The sequence below is a fragment of the Cryptotermes secundus genome, unplaced genomic scaffold, assembly GCF_002891405.2.
Source record: "Cryptotermes secundus unplaced genomic scaffold, Csec_1.0 scaffold968, whole genome shotgun sequence".
NCBI classification, from domain to species: domain Eukaryota; kingdom Metazoa; phylum Arthropoda; class Insecta; order Blattodea; family Kalotermitidae; genus Cryptotermes; species Cryptotermes secundus.
Window position 1 is genome coordinate 648527 of NW_019719376.1, and position 17769 is coordinate 666295.

The 17769-nt window shown below is 38.0% G+C and overlaps 2 protein-coding genes across 3 annotated transcripts in view; one reads left to right on the forward strand and one right to left on the reverse strand.

Moving 5' to 3' along the window:
* The window catches only part of LOC111865633 (KICSTOR complex protein C12orf66 homolog), a 64459-nt gene that overhangs the window by 32507 nt on the left and 14183 nt on the right, over positions 1-17769 (forward strand). For both annotated transcript variants that reach the window (XM_023853817.2, XM_023853825.2), the window contains exons 6-8: positions 803-999; positions 2313-2475; positions 11172-11270. In XM_023853817.2, coding sequence (XP_023709585.1) covers positions 803-999; positions 2313-2475; positions 11172-11270 — 459 coding nt within the window. The remainder of the gene's footprint in view (positions 1-802; positions 1000-2312; positions 2476-11171; positions 11271-17769) is intronic.
* LOC111865647 (platelet-activating factor acetylhydrolase) overlaps positions 12903-17769 on the reverse strand; it is a 50870-nt gene continuing 46003 nt past the window's right edge. Inside the window, exon 10 of the mRNA XM_023853835.2 lies at positions 12903-14085. Coding sequence (XP_023709603.1) covers positions 13922-14085 — 164 coding nt within the window. The 3' untranslated portion in view covers positions 12903-13921. The remainder of the gene's footprint in view (positions 14086-17769) is intronic.

A 17769-nucleotide genomic window follows, 5' to 3' on the forward strand; every position in this document is an offset into this window, starting at 1 on the left:
ATAATCTCATTACATATCTTCTCAAGATATTCCTTTTTGGCCCTGTCCGTGGCTCTTTTCAATTCATTCCTCAGTCTCCTGTATTTCCTCCTGCCCTCTTCATTGTTGACATTCTTCCATTTCCTTCACTCCTCCATTTATCTCCTGTGTAACCCATGGTTTTCTTGCTATCTTCTCAACTTTACCAACCAAATCACTGATAATATCTAACATGCATTCTTTTATATTGTTCCACTGCGCTTCAGCATTTCCGTTTTCACCTTCAATTGCACCGAGTTTCTCTTCTAGGGTCTCTTGCACGCTTTGTCTTTGAGCATATAAATTCTCCAAATCCCATCTGGGTCTGCGCTTTCAAAATCTTATAATTTTCTTCAACCTGGTTCGGAACTTGGCAACCAGTAAGTTGTGGTCAGAGTCAATATCTGCCCCAGGAAGCGTCTTCACAACCTTCACACTGTTTCTGAATCGATGTTTCACAAGGATGTAGTCCAGCTGATGCCTCCTCCAATCCCCAGGTGCCTTCCATGTGTAAATTCTTCTCTTTGGCTTCTTGAACCAAGTGTTGGTAACAATCAGTATGGATATCTGGGAGAAATGTCATGAGAATGGGAAGTGACTGGAGAGAATTCCTGATAATCAAGACATTTAAGAAAACATGATTATAGCATGCTTTTTTCAGTGAGATTATTAAACTATTGCTACTGCATGTTCTGTACAACATAATTTTGTATGTCCTGTTTATTTCAAATGGGAATAGCATAAAAAAGAAGTTTCACGAAGTTGATTGCTGTTCTGTTTCTAGTCCTGGAAACTGGGTTTTGGGGCTACTTTCCTGAAAACAAGTCAATTACCAGCACTTTTGCAGTGGTTACTGAAGTTGAAGACAGCTTTTCTGGCAAAATTCTCACTCTACTTCCATTCAACATTGGCACAACAAACGTCTCCTCAAGAGATGAAAGCTCTCTGCAGCAAGCTACAGACTAATGATTACTGCCACAAGTATGTAAACAAAGTTTACCGCAGTTGTATTAGTAGTGTAGATTGGCAGTGATATCTGTACCAGAGGAATGGAAACAAACTCACTTCATAATTTGTAGGATCTTTGTTCTTGATTGCAAAGAATATGCTTTCTTAACCTACCAGTACACTGCTTGAGCCAATAAGGTAGATACTTCTAGGCCTGCTACAATACTGGCTGGCCAAACACAGATTGTAATTCTTTGTAGCAAGTAAGTGATACGTTCTAGGAAAGAGATGGCACAAACATGCAAAATGTCTGATTTTAACACATAGTAAAAAAAAGTAAGTAAAGTTGTCCCTTTGCTTAACTAATTAAGCACTATGCCATGAAGGTATATGGGGGAGTTGATGTGTAGATCCATTTTTCTTGACCTCAGCACTAGCTGGAGGTGAGTGGTCAGCTTCACGCCTCGGCCGCTTAACCCCTGGGGAAAGAGCCCCTGGTACCCACTGGATAGAAGGCTTGGTGGTCTGCAGAACCATTCTGGACAATGTGGAGAAGAGAATATTATTGACCCCACCAGGACTTGTACTCTGACTCCTCTGTTGTCTGGCCCGTAGGCAGTCGCAATACTGACTGTGCTATCCCCACTCCTGATTTGTAACACATACTCTTTTTGATGTTTGGCATAAAGGTTTCTCTTGTGCTGTTCACTTCTTATGAAACAACTTGGCAGTTCTTGCTAATTTGATGTATGAGACTTGGCAGTAACAGGATTAAATGTGATATGAAATGTCAAATGCATGATATAATTCTGTGAATTGTACTATACTGGCAGGATTCTGTGGCCCAGGCTTGTTGAAAACAGTAGCAAGGGAATTAGAAAAGTACAGGGTAGATTAATGGTAGTACAGAAATCAGATGATACTGATGTCTGATCTTCGAGAAGAGATGACCAATGCTGACCATTGTCTTGTGGTTGACAAAGTTAGGGAGTGACTGGCAGCAAGTAAATGAGGAATGCAAGAATCTTATGTGAAGCTACATGACTTATAAGTTAAAGAAGATTATCACATTAAAATGTCATTTATATTTGTGGGTTTAGAAAACTTGGGTCTTGTATAATGTGAACAACAACAGGGCTTAAGTAAATGTTAAATTTACTACTTTACTGGGAAGGGAGGGGAGATTAAATAATATAGAAGTTATGTGAGACTATTACAATGTTATTAAGTGATGAGATCTGTCTTCTTGTTACTGTGAAGAAAGCTATTTGACTTTTATAGTAAAACCATTAATATTAGCATTATGTTTCTTGATAAAACAAAATATTTGTGAACAAACATTGCAGGATTCAGAATTTTCAACGACGTTATGATGCTACAGCTGTGATGTTAGTATTTGATGCAAGTGGATTGGAAGATTTCAAAGGACCAGGTTACCATCATCCAAATAAACCTGTTGAATCCCCACAAGATCTGGAGAATTACCCAATTGTTTTCAGCTATCCTACAGTAAGTGATATTTAAGTAGTTGTAGTCATTTTATGAATGTAATATAGATCTTAAATGTATGTATTATACATAGCTGACAGTTTCTGGCATTCTGTGCAAGGTTCTTTTATCCATCCACCAGTCAGGGCACAGTCACTCATGAAGAAAGTAAATATAGTCTGCCACAAGGATGCTACCATGATAACATGTGTGCAGTTTATTTATACCGAACATTTTTTTATATTGTAGCTTGTAATTTGTGAGCATTGTCTGTGTGTGTGTCCAATTTTGAGAAGATATAATTCCAAACTATGCATTCTTTTTAAAGAAGAAAAGATCTTATGACAGACATTTACAAAGTTTGCTGGTGGTATCAAATTCACTTTTACCTAGCAGACCATGTGTTTAAAAATTAACCAAATGCAGCATAAAACCAGCCCATTTGGCAACAGGAAGAGGCATAAATCAAAGCATGTGCTGATACCAGATACCACACCAAGATATCTAGCCTTGAAATAAATTCAAGAGAAAGTAATTTTGTTGGTTATGCTAGGATACTGGTGCCTCTGATTTGTCAGGACCATAAAAACAGCCTAATTTCAACAGAATTCTTTGTGTAAGTGTGAAATGTGCTTGGATGTTGGAGAACACACCTTTCAACAGCTACTGTAATACAGATACCAATAAGTAAAGTGATTTTACTGATATTTTTTTAATATAGTCAAGAGCCTCCAATTTCAGTAGCCTGAAATTTCCTTATTCCCAACCAGTATCTCATTCCATATACAGATGGTAATGCCAGAATACACCACATCAATATTCATAATTCTTCGATGTCACACATACATTGTGTGTGGTGTGTTAGACAGTGGTAATGTGTGTGATTGGTTTCAACACTGACTAGCTATTATGGCTGAGAGTTTGAGTAATTTTTCTTGTTTCTTTCAAGTAATTTCTGGGAGTACCACAAAACAGATTACAACTACTTTTCCAGTATCCTACTTGATCCTATATGTCACCCAAGCAATTGATATATTGTCATAAAATAACGAAATAAAAGTATGTGGCTAACCATTACCCACAAATTAATAACTTTTGAGTTCTAGGAATTCATGTGATCATCTGGAGTTGGAAAAAGTTTGGATGCAAAACATTTTGTGAAAGAACCATATAAACATCTTTGCTTTTAGTACCATTTGAACCCATGCAATCTGCCTGTCAGTACTGATGTGGTCACAACTAGGTTTCTAGCCTGAATTCCATTAGCATTAATTTAGTTATCACTACTTGCTGTATTGCTTTCTCATTATATGTTGTTTGTTATTTACTTGTTAATATTTGTGCCAATATAGAGTACCAGTGATCCCATTAAAATACCATTTTGTGGGTATATGCGAGGATTTGGAAAATTTTCAAGAATTGAGATGAGAGTGAGAATTTTCTCTAGTAAACACATTTTTTCAGTGTAATAATTTATAACACTAGCCATTTTCATGGTGTACTAAAATGTGTCACTCTATTTACTTGAATGGATGATTCTGAATGCAAGATGACTGCACATTAGGAGTCGTGTGCACAGAAGAAGTAATTTCCAGAATTGATTTCATGATCCTACTACAAACATGTGAGGAAAAAAACAAATATATGAAAACATGTTCTAATTGGAATTTATTGAGGTGATTTTTCCTTCTTGATGTCACTAGCCTTTATTCAGCATCATAATTCTCACTCTGTTCACCATTCATATTGTCTTAGTTTCACTGTCTTCCCAGTTGCCCTCTTCTGTCTCACATTCATTGCTTACACTCTCATGTTCACTGTCAGCATTCCCAACTTCATCATCTGTCTTTCCATCCAGTTCATCAGTTATACAGCATTTTATAAAACCTTTCACTATCATTTCTGGAGAGGTCTGCTGTCATGGTCATGAGCCTCTGGTGCAGTGATTCTACACTGGAATTCTTTATTGTCCCAGCAGTGTCAAAACACCAGCCCCAACAAAGAGCTATTCAGAATAAAATTGTTTTAAATGATCCTGAACAAGTTAAAGTGTGTGTGTGTATATATATATATATAAAAAATCCATGTTATCTCTCCCACAGTGGGACATTAAAATTTCCTGGGCATTTAAATTTGTTAATGCGGCACTAAATTTCATAATTGTTGCTCCCATTTTAAAATTCACTATCTCAACTGTGTGTCATTATAAAGTTACGAAACAAAAAGTCTCTGATAGACCAATTATCAGAGTTGATACACACACACACACACATATATCTATATTTTCATCTATATAGTCGTTACGTTGATTTTTATGTATATATTTTTAGTAAAATTCTGTACTTTTGGCTTTATTCTCAAGAAGTATGCCACTGACCACTGGCATGCATTTCAGTTCCAAGTATGTGACTGCAAAGATATGTCTAACTTCTGCACATTCACTGTATGCAGTCTTGACTGGCGCCTAGTGTTTAGAAACAAAGCATGATCATAGAAGCTGACTGACAAAATTACCTCCAGCCTAAACACACACATCTTTGATTATTGCAGCATTCAATTTTGACCCGCTACAGCTCCAGCTGTGTCATTGATAACAGACATTTCTTACTGCCGTGTGTGCTGAATTTGTACTACCTTCGCAAGCTCAGGGCTATTGTGGATTAATGAACTGTGCAATAATTTATTTATTCTTCCAAACATCGACTACAAAATTGTTCTCTCATACAGACTATGAAATCATCATTTAAAATGATTATACCACCACACACATTACAGCAACTCCAATGGCATGTATGGTGATGGTCTTTATAATTATGGTATAGTTTTCTATACCAGCCCATAGTACGCTTTCTGGCCACAAAAATCTTTTCAGACACTTCTTAGCCACTTGTTGAACCTCAATCCCCTTTCACACCTGTAGAAGTCAGCTGCCATATGGTAATGTTGGAAACAGGATGCAGCACACAGGGCCACCCTACAGGTTTTGCAGTTGTACCTTGTTTCACAACGTTAACCCTGTCGGTAGCACATAACTCAATGCTGACATGGATTTTGCTTTGACACTGTGACAGCAATGTAGGAGGGATAGTGAGGTGCATTCATTCTTGGTGATGGTGCAGTTGTTGGTGGTCTGCCTGACAGTCTCTTCTCTCTCATATGATATCTTGAAATTAAATTTTGTATAAGTGTCACTTGAAATTCCATTCTGAAAATTCTGCTGCCATTTTCTGTTTTGTAAATATGAATTCAGAGTCAAATGATAGTGATTTTTTATATCCCTCCCCCTTTGTGCTATGATGGCTTATGAAGTACCACTGAGGTCCACATCTCCCATCCTGGAATTATAATCATTGACTACTTTGGGCTTCTGCATGTCTTACCCATGAACCCAGTGGCCTCCGTAGTCTAGGGTAACATTCCCACCTCATGACTCAAGGCACGCGGATTCAAACCTGGCGGAGGTCGTGGAATTTTTAAGGGCGGAAAATTTCAGGGAACAAGTCCTCTGGGAGGGACTTTAAGCTGTGGGTCCCGTGTCGTGGATTTACGGCACGTAAAAGATCCTCATGTCTCTAGGAGACCTCTGAGCAAAATTAGTCAACAATTTCCTGCCCAAGTAGTTTCCAATGCCTCTGGTAGATGGGGGAAGCATCAAGGTACCGAGGGCCGACCTCGTTGGCTCAACGGGGCTGATAGCATGCACCACCGGCAGGGTATGGGGACTGGTAGAATATCAAAGGGGGACGTACAATAGATCAACAACTGGTCGTGGTGCATGGGGAAACCCACCCCCTCCAATAATAATAATAATACCCATGAACCCTAGTTGGAACCCTTCTGTCATCATGAGTGGCACTTATAAAACAAATAGCTTTTTCATTTTTCCACTTCATTATCATTATTCTGTCTTTGTAGACTGAAACCTATCATTTTTTTTATTTTGGGGTATACCGATGTGTTTTTCTGGCTGTTCCACAATTTCTGGAGTACAAAAGAACTTGAAATATTACAGAATGTTTTTTCTGTTGCTAGTGGGGTGGGACTAAGTCTCTTGTACTGCAGCCACTTCTGGCCCATTGTACCAGCCCCAGCTGATAGGTGAGGGTGATTGTGGAGCATTTGGTGGAATGAAGATTGGCAGGGGAAACGGAAGTACTTGGAGGAAACCTGCCCCATCGCCACTTTGTCCACCACAAATCCCACGTGACCAGACCCAGGATCGAACCTGGGCCGCCACGGTGGGAAGCCAGCGACTAACTGCATGAGCTATGGCATGGCCACTTACAGAATATTACTGGGGTCTTCTAAATCAACATTTATGCCATGCTTGCCAGTAAATGGCAAATGTGGTCACTCAGCACCTGGCTTTGCCAGTCTGCCATGCTGCATGCCGCTGCTGTCATTGACATTTTGTTCTTTATCAGAGGTGACACTCTGTTCACCACATGATGATATTTACACATTTATTTCACTATCACTTAGTATATTCTCTCTCAGAGATATCACTATATTAATTCTCTGGAACAGTTCATATAACACCTATGCATCACACACATATCTTCTTGCTAGCACCTCCCATAACGTTTACTGGCAAAAACTCAAATCCAGGACAGCTAGCCTTATAAAGCAATCAGCACATTCCTGTCATACTCTGAAGTAACTATAAGATTTAACCTTTTAACCCTTAAAGGGGGAAAACTTGTCTTCCATTCAGGAAAATACAGTACTAGTCCCTTTTGGCACGATCCTGATGTCAAAGAAGAAGCAGCTATCACAGATTTTTCAAAGTTCAGCAATTAAAAATTAACGATCTTCACTCACCAACCATGAATACACATCCAATAGATATGGGCTAGTAACAACACACCTGCATAAAAAATGTATATATAATGAGGCACACCAATCACACATTCTCCGAAGGATATTTTTATTCAGTGTCAAGAACACCATACCTGACAAATGAGACATGTGTAACAAGACCTTCATCAAATACAGCATCCCCCATTAATTGATGATTTGGTACATTGGCACTCCTGCAACATGTCTAAGTATCAAAACAACTGTCATTCCCCACTCAGTCAACAGTCACAAAAGCTTTGGTGCATTGCCAATATTTACAAGTCACATCAGCCAGCCATTCTGGTAGTGTGGTAGTACAATATTATCAGTGTTCACTGCTTTTACTCACATTTTGCAACTTTCTTAACAGTATTAATGAAATTATGGTCCCTATAATGAAAAGCAAAGCAAAAGTTAAAACTGGATTTGTTAACCAATGAATCATTAATCGACAATGTTTCATGGAACCAATTATGTCAATTAATGGGAGATGACCATACCCATATGACAAATGCACTATAGTATAAAAGGTATAAAGGTAGTCCATGTGCTTACTTAATTAAGCACTGCGCCATGAGGACAATGGGGAGGTGGAGGTATAGCTCCACCATTTTTGATCTCAGCATTAGATGGAGGTGGGTGGCCAGCTCCATAACCCTGCCACTTTGCCACTGAGGAAAGAGCCTACAATACCCATTGGACAGGAAGCTGGGTGGGCCTTAGAGCCAGTATTGATACTATGGAGAAGAGAAAAATCTTGTCCCTGCCAGAAACCAAAGCACAGCCAATCTGCCTGTAGCCTGTCACTGTACCTACCAAGCTGTCCTGGCATCCTCAAAAGAAGAAAACTGGAGTCATTAACAATTTCAGTTTTAAACATATTTTAACCAATTTTTAACTTTAAACCTGTAATTAATTTTACTTTGTGTTTTTTTCAATAGGAGGTTGATGTATGTACAATTTATGATGTACACATATGATATGTGGTCTGACAATAAAGTTCGCGAACTCATTACAGTGAAAGTTACCTCATTGATGAATATCACTGTGGTTGCCTTCAAAGTACTCCCTTTGGGAAGCTATACACCAATGCCAGCACCATGTCCACCCTTAGAGGCCTCCATAGTCTAGGGGTAATGTTCCCACCTCATGACTCAAGGTATGCGGGTTCAAACCCGGCAGAGGTCGTGGAATTTTTAAGGGCGGAAAAACTCAGGGAACAAGTCCTCTGGGAGGGACTTTAAGCCGTGGGTCCTGTGTCGTAGATTTACGGCATGTAAAAGAACCTCATGTCTCTAGGAGACTTCTGAGCTAAATTAGGCAAATTTCCTGCCCAAGTAGTTTCCAATGCCTCCGGTAGATGGGGAAGCTTAGGTACCACTGCCAGAGGAGGGACAACCTCACTGACAGAAGGGGAACGACAGCGACCACCAGTACCGGTAGGGTATGGAGACAGTAGAAATTCAAAGGGGGACGCACAATAGATCAAACTGGTCACGGTGCATGGGGTAACCCACCCCCTCAATACTGAATAACTGAATACTGAATGAAGTCCACCCTTCAAAACAATTTTGGAACTGGTTTTGTGGAATGGACTTCAGAGCTTCTGTTGTATTACTCCTCATGTCATCAATGTCATTAAATGCCTTCCTTTCAATATTTCCTTTACCTTTGGAACAGAAAAAAGTTATTGGGGCTAGATCCGTTGAATATGGAGAGTGTTCCAGTAGTTGTTTGTTTACTAGCTAAGTACTCCCTCACAGACTGTGCTGTGTGAGCAGGTCCTTTGGGACCACTTTTGCACACACCTTCCTCATGTCAAGATCTTCAGATTTTCCAGCTGTTTCATGGTTGATGTTCTCTTGCTCTGCTACGCTCCTGACAGTCAACCAACGATTTTCATGCACAATTTGATGAACTTTTGCAATGTTTTCTTCAGTTCTGCTCACTGCAGGCTGTCCTAATCTGTCTTCATCAGTGACACTTTCTCTTCCCTCACAAAAGTGTCACCTACTTGTAAACTGCTATTTTCTTCATAGCATTATCCCCATAAGCTTGCACTAACATATCTCTGGTTCCACTTTCACTCTTGTCAAATTTACCAGGAAATTTAATATGCATCCCAACATTCTCACCATGGCACACCAAAACACACTCAGACAATAATAGAAAGAGACTGCTATAGATCAACAGCAACACAACTTTATGAAACGCCGATATGCCAATGTCATCGAATCATACTGAGGTTTCTGTCCACTGGTGCCATGGCAAGCACATGGTGGCGAGTTCACAAACTTTATTGTCAGACCTCATATACCTCATGATAGTAATGTAAGGCTGAAACAGGTTGCATTAATAATAAAACAAATAAATGAAATGTGAGAGTGCAGCAGTAACCACACATCCATTGAAACATTTGCAAAAGTTTCATTAATAAGACTGAAAATAAATAGCTATTACTCAAACTGAAACATCAAATTATTTAGCTCTTCTGGGACTGCCCTTGCTACAAGTCCATCACTGTTACTGCAAGAGACTGAAATTGGGCTGTTAATTCAGTTTGAATCATCACAGCCTTCACTTCCCTAGAACTCAATTTAATATCACTTCCTCATTTATCTCTACATTCATCTTTAAGTGTCCAGTTTCCATGAGGTTTCCTTACTATCATGATATTTTTCTTGTTTCCTCATGCATGCTATATGTGTAGCTTTTCTCAACAGTCTCAATTTCATTACTGGAACAATACTCTAAGAAATAAAAACTTCGAAATTCTTCATTATTTGATTATACCCACTCAGTCTTTCTATGCTTTTAATGTACCATATACAGTAAACTTGTGGTTATTCAGTACTCAAGCATCCATAGTTCTCATCCAGCTAGAAAACACTTCAAAGACAATTTATTCTTATAACATCATTCAAAAAGTAACTTGTGATGTGCATATGTTTATTCACCATGTGGTAGTTCTTCCATCCATCAGTCCCACTGTATCACCTATGATGACTGCCATGCGAGGCATACAGTGAAAGTGTATGAGTTTTCCTCATGTAACTAGCAAACTGCATTCCTCACACATGCTAGATAATGAGCTTACTACATATGACTGTATGGTGTGTCCCTACATTAACATTTCAATGTCATGTAAAATGGGTCAAGATGAGGGCAGTGTGCTGAGTAACTTCTTCTATATCAGTACTGCATATTTCAGAATTATAAGTTGGCACAATCTGAAATTGTCTTGCACAATATTATGTCTGTTTAGCCTGTTACAGGTTTAAAAACAGAATATTTCCAATATTTCTCAGATCTCCCAAATCATTTTATTCCATTTGATATTGTACAATTTTGACGGGGTCTATCAGGGCTCATAATTTCAACATGTTTTCAACTTCTTCTATAGTGTTATACAAAATCTCTTGTAGATGAAATTTATTAATGCTGTTTATATTTCTTTATTCACTTTACACTTGAAAGGGATTTAACCTGTCATTTGTCTCATGAAATGCATTTCAGTTGTTATTAATTTTCTCTCATTAGTCCTTCATATGCCCATGCTTAAAAGCATATTACAATTCTTGGATGCCCTGAGATTAATGACAGTTTGGAATTCTTGAATTATGTGCAAACTGTACCACATTTTCCTATCATAGGATAGCTTAAGAAGTTCCCTAAAGGTGAGAGAGTAAAAGGACTCCATTAAATTTTTGTCATTACCGATGAATATTAAATTACTAAATAGAGAAATCAGAATATTATGAGGCTTTGCTTATAGGAAAATAGTTATGTGATGGTCTGTGTAACTGTATGAAATAACCAACTACCACTTGGCTGGTACAGAGGACTGAAAGGAATGTCCATATGGTATTTATTTGCAGAAACCACTAAATCATATGCCAAATGTTGTCAAGGTCATTACAGAAAGAGCAAGTGAACTGGCTGCTATGGACAAAGTTGTAAACTACTTCAGCCCTAAGGTGAGTTTGATATTTGGCTGCATATATTATCTGGGAAAGTAAAAAGTATGTTCTTGGACCAAAGAACACCATTAAGCATGGCTCCATATATTATATATGTATGTATTTTGGTTGCTGTTTTCTTGTAAAGTAACTTTTCACTGCATCTGCTACCTACATGACTGATAAAAGATTATGTTCAATTCACTTCAGCATTAAAATCAGCAAGAAACAAAAGGTCCCAGTTCTTTGACTATTGATTTTCTATAAGTGCTCATGTATAGAGATAAATTATCTCAAATTATAAGCTAATACACCACTGTTACAGTGGAGATCTTAACTGATAAATTAGTTGTCTTTGTCAGTAATTTTTAATGGTACAAACTTATGTTACCTGAAAAGTGTCAGAATTTAAACTCCAAGAAGTTTTGCACTACTGCCATGTTTGTTGACTTTAATGTGTACTAGATGTTTCACAGAATACTTTTTAGATATGTTTATAATGTATGGCTATCAAATACAGCAGTACTTTCACACAGATGCTATTTTGTTGTTCTAGTTTACACACAAAAATGATGTTAAGAAATGTTGTATAATTTTTGTAAGACCTATCTACACCTAAAATTTCAGACTCTATATTAAATTATACCACTGTTTCTCTAAAACACATGTGAGGATACATCATGCCTTGATTAGGTAACCTTACAGAAGAGAACTCTTGAACTCAGTGAGACCTCTGGTATGGTGAATTCAGTTTCCACTGTATATTGAAAACAAATTTAGTAACTCTGGAATGTTAATGTAATGACTTCTGTCACTGTCTGATGATAAGGCACCCTCAGAGATGCTTTACACACAGTATAGTATTGTTCCCACATAAATTTTCATGACCACTGAAATGGAATTGTTGATGGTAAGGAATATATATAGATGGGAAGGCATCATACATATACGCACCATAAAAGAAGGATAGATGGTTAAAACTGCTGTATATACTGTGTCTACCAGGACAAATAAGGTAAGGTAAACCTATCACTGTAGCAGGCTGAGAGCACATAGGGTTGTGAGATGTTAAGGCTCCCACATTTTCTAGACAATCAGCTGGCAGTGAGGTTGCCAGCATTATGTGGTGACCACCTTTTACCCCCCCCCCCAGAAGATCCTGGTACTCATTTCTGTTAGGGGCTGAGTTGACCCCAGGGCCACAATGCGGCTGGAAGGGTTAGATCAACTGAAGAATCCAATGACCTCATCAGGATTCAAACCAGTGACCTTCCAGCTTGTAGCATAGTGCCTCAACCAGTTATGCTACCGCATGCCCAAAAGGTAAAGCTATCCCTGTAACAGGCCCATAGGGTTGTGAGATATTCAGGCTCTTACATTTTCTAGACCAGTGTTTCTCAACCTTTTTAAGCCCAAGGACCAGTAAAATGTCTGAAAAAATTCTACAAACTACTAAGTTATGTAGTCCTTTTTTTAAACCTATGTGGTATTACCAATATTTTGGACTACTGTACCGTTTATAACATGATAAATCTAAAAGCATGTTTTGAATACATATGGAAACATAATTAATTACATTGGAAGTAAATTATTAAAAGTGAATCATCATTGAACAAAGTTTTAATCTTTATTAAACAAATAAAGAATTGATTGTTGATTGATTGATTGATTGATTGTTGAGCTTGTCGGCCCTTACAGAGTTCCTGGATATCTGGCTCAGTATTGGTCAACTTCAGTTGAAGATCGGCACTCACACGAAGACGATTTCTATATTTTGTTTTTATTTGAAAGAGCAATGAAAATCCTTTCTCACAAAGATAGGTTATTGAAAACTGCATGATGATTTTCAGTGCTTCTTCAGATAATTCGGGAAATTCACTTCTCACTGAGGGCGAGATCCAGAATCGAACCAAACCAAGAACACGGAATTGCATTTTAAGCCCACTGTCACTTGAAAGCTTAATTAACTCAATTTTTTTCTATAACGAAAGGTCGTTTTTGTGATTGTAAGCTGGAAATGGATGGCAAACCCACAGAAATTTCTCATAAAAGTTATTCGGAAAATATGTTTCAAATTTCTGTTTCACAGTTTTGAGGTGGTCACAAACCCTCTCCAGAAACTCAGATTCAACCAAAATATCATTTTCCACTAAAAAGGATTCCAATGTTTGAAAAAGTGCAAATTTTCTGTCTTTTACAGAACTAATCCATAACACCAGTTTTTTCTTGAATGCCTTCATTTTGTCATAGGCACGAAGAACAGTTTAAGAATTTCCATAAAGGGAGAGATTTAGTTCATTTAATTTAGGAAAAATGTCTGAAAGATAGGATAGTGCTAATAACCATGCTTCATCAACAAGGAGTGATGCAAAATCAGTATTACGTTCATTTACAAACAGTAAAACTTTGTGCCTTAATTGAAATAACCTTGTTAGTATTTTTTTCTACCCCTGGAAATCCAGCGAATTTCAGAATGAAGTAAAAGTTTTGTATATTTACTGCCCATTTCATCACAGAGTACAGAAAATAACCTGTTACTTAATGGTCAAGCCTTAATAAAATTAACTAGTTTACAGCTTTGTCTTAGCACAGTTTTAAATTCTGGTGGTATTCTTTTGGAGCCAACGCTTCCCTATGTATGAAACAGTGTACCCAATTCATATCTGGAGCTACTTCCTTGACCTTAGAAACAACCCCACTATGCCTGCCTGTAAGGGCACGAGCTCCATCCGAACAGAAGCCCACACATTTTTCTCATTGGATCCCTTTGTCTCTTGTGTAATTATTGAGAGTGTGAAATATTTCTTCTCCAGTTGTTCGGGTTGACAAAGTTCTACAAAACAAAATATTGTTATGAATGTTGTTATCATACGAATATCTTATGTAGCATATTTAAGTGCACATCATTTGCAACATCAGTAGCCTCGTCTATTTGTAACACATAATAAGGGCTCTTCTTAACGCTTTTGATTAACTGAGATTCTACGTCTCCTACCATATCGTTGCTTCCAATGCCTTGCTGTTTTCTTTTTTAATTCACTTACTGCGGGTGGAGTCCAACTGGGTCCACTCGGCATGGCAGCCACTGATTGGCCTATTGTAGCCTGCCCTGGGTGATTATGATGATGGAGAATTTGGCGGAATGAGAATTGGCAGGGGAACCTAAGTACTCGGAGAAAACCTGCCCAAGCGCCACTTTGTCCACCACAAATCCCACCTGACCAGACCCGGGATCGAACCCTGGCTACCGCGGTGGGAAGCCAGCAACTAACCGCTTGAACTATCATGCGGCCTATGCCTTGGTATTAATCGAACCCATGACCGAAATTATATTTTGCCCATGATTTAATGTCCCTAAGTGTTGCTGAAAAACTCTGATTGGCTTATTTTTCACATCACATTGTTTAGTTTCTAAATGTCGTCAGAGTTTTGCAGGTTTCGTGCACTCATTCGACAACACTTCATAACAAAACACGTTGATGTTTCTGTTCACTTTCATCACCTCACAAAGTAAACCAAAATTCCAAATACGAACCGTCATAATTCCTACTGTATTTTTTCTTTGAACTGCTTGCTTCTTCGACTTTGAAAGTATCACATTTACTCGCTGTTACAACATGTGCATAACAATGAGGGTTAGCATCACCTGTTTCGTTTTCTTTTCTTTGAAAGTCCCTGTTCTAAGCCACTTTTCCATTATCAAAAATGTTCCAAAAAATGTATATAAAAACTGGAGTTCTCTCACGACACACTTTGTCCAGCTATCAATTAGCACTTATGAAGATATACTGAGCGTTCATTGAAAGAGGAAAACTTTCAGTAATAAATAATAATAAACAACCAATTGGTTGAAATGTGGACAACACATGTTTACTTCAAATCTAACAAAACAGCAAGGGAAAGTGGGAGCAATAAAACCATAATATTGTCAGTGCACCCCTCTTTTATTGTCAGTCTTTCTGCGTGCGTGGTGTGGTCCCTCCTCTGAAGTTAGTGACAACGCAGTCACACCCTCATACCCTGGAAATATGGATTCTTGTCTGGTCATTGAAATTTTCATGGAATTTAGAAAGCTTTTTTTTTTTCAGTATGCATTTCATTTCAACAACTTTTACTTGCTTATTTAATTTTAATTTGTTTTGTTTGAATAATTTAATTTAATTTATGTCTGCTTGCGGGCCACCTGTGCCATCATCGCAGACCACAGGTTGAGATGGCGGTATGTTGTTAACCTTATGCGCTGGCCACCCTTTACCCCCTGGTACTCATTTCTGTTAGAGGCTTAGGTGACCCCAGGGCCGTAGTGCAGCTGGAAGGATTAAGTACATTGAAGAAAAAATCCAATGACCTCACTTGGAATCAACCCACGACCATCTGGCTTGTAGCATAGTGCCTCAACCAACTATGCCATGTGCCATGCTACCAGGACAGACGTGGAATTGAAATACTCACTGTCTTGGAAAATTGTCCATTTTTACAGAATGGTTTGGTGAAAGTCTTGGTGAAAAGGAAAAAGCTAAATTTCTTTGCCACTCGTTTATATTTACTTTAGTGAAATAAAGATTCCTTTATTAAAAGTACAGAGGCAAAAGTGTGTAGCACTGTGAGAGTATAATAGATGTGTTGCATAATCCTTTACTGTAGGCAAGAACAGAACTGAACATTGTGCCTATTGCATAAAGCATTTTTAACAGTGACAGTTTCTATAAACAATTAAGATTCCCTTATTGTTCAAGAAGACTGTGTCCTTTCATAGAGTTAGTCACAGGTATTTTTAGTTTTGTAATATCCGCGTATGTATATACAATTTGGCTTTCAAGCTGATTGTGTGATATGAAGTCTTCTAGGATGATTAGCCATCTGAAGATAAAGTCTCTGTCTCCATCATCAGAGGTTTACATGATAAGAGATGTGGCCACATTTTGTATTTATACCCACAAAGTATGCTTTTAGAGCCCAGTGTCCTGTCCAGGCATGGATCATGAGGGACAGAGTAGACAGTCAGGCAGTCAGTCATCACAGTTCATATTTAAACTTGACACTCCAGGATGTGAGGTGCTGTTGGTCCTTTTGTTCTGATGTTTAATGATGGCTCTCCCTTGTAACCTTAACAGAGATACATGATTTAATCTAAATCTTTCTTCATATTTGGTCACCAGCATGCTTCAACGAAGCAGATTCATCAAAGAACATCAGAATGAAGGACCAGCAACAGTTAGCATCCCTGAGTCTCCACGTAAATCAGCATAGACTGTGATCACTGACTGCATGACTGGCCAGTGTTCCCCAAATGGCGTGTACCTGGACAGAACACTAGGCTCTGAGTGCATACATTTGAAGTACAAATACAGTGTACAGCCTTGCCATTCATGACATCTCCCGATGGTGGAGAAAGAGACAGTCTCTTAGACATTGGATACTAACTCCATTATCACACAGGTGGTCACTCAAGAAGACTTCACTATAATCCCCTGATAAAGAAAATTCTTGTTAGAATGTGCTGCCTTGCAATATGCAGTAAATCCTGCACCAGAACATTGTTTCTTTTAATTTCAGATAGGTTTCCTATTTAACACAGAAAAAACATATTGCACAGTATATACAATACAAATCATGTGAAAATTCATGTTACACTGTATACTACACTAGAGTAAGTTTAGAGAAATAAGTGAAACCTGAATGTGTGATGAGGGAATTCCTACAATTGATAGCTGTTGCACAAATATGATTCCTGAAGCTATAGACTGTTTTGCATGCATCACCATCCTCATGTCCTGACCACCCTGGCAGGTACACTACATCACACAAGTGCTAGATGGTTTTAGGTTATGCATTATGAAGGACAACAGTAGTGGGACCGGCATTCCTTAACCATTCAGTCTTGTTAGTGCCATACTGTATTCTATACTTTAACACAGCAGTATACATTTTTCAGATTTCTTCCACCATTTCTTTTCCTTTCCTTGTCTTTCTCCCCCCCCCCTCCAAAGAGTGATCATCCTCCAGTAAATCTGCAAACCATAGTATGGAACAAAATTATGTTATTTTTGATTTGTTACATTCTGGTCCGTCACAATAACAATTACAAATTATAAATCACTCCATCCAATGTGACCTGTAAGTTTTTTACTACATAAAAACTTACAGGTCACATTGGACGGAGTGATTTATAATTTGTAAAATTATGTTAACTGAAAACAATTTTAAGCAGGGTGTATCCCATTACATTCTCATTTGCATGTTGAAACTGTTCATTTGTTAGAGGTTAATTTTACATTGCTTTTAATTGAGACTGAATATATTTTGTAATGAAGTCATGTTTCCATATAATCCAGGTTCTTTGTAGACAGGCTTATTATTATTATTATTATTATTATTATTATTATTTTCTGAGCTACGAGTATCAGCTTTGTCATGATATCATTACACGCACCATCAGTATTAAGGACCTGGGTGTTTTCTTTGATTCAAAGTTACATTTTCACACACATGTTAATTACATATTTTCTGAATGCAT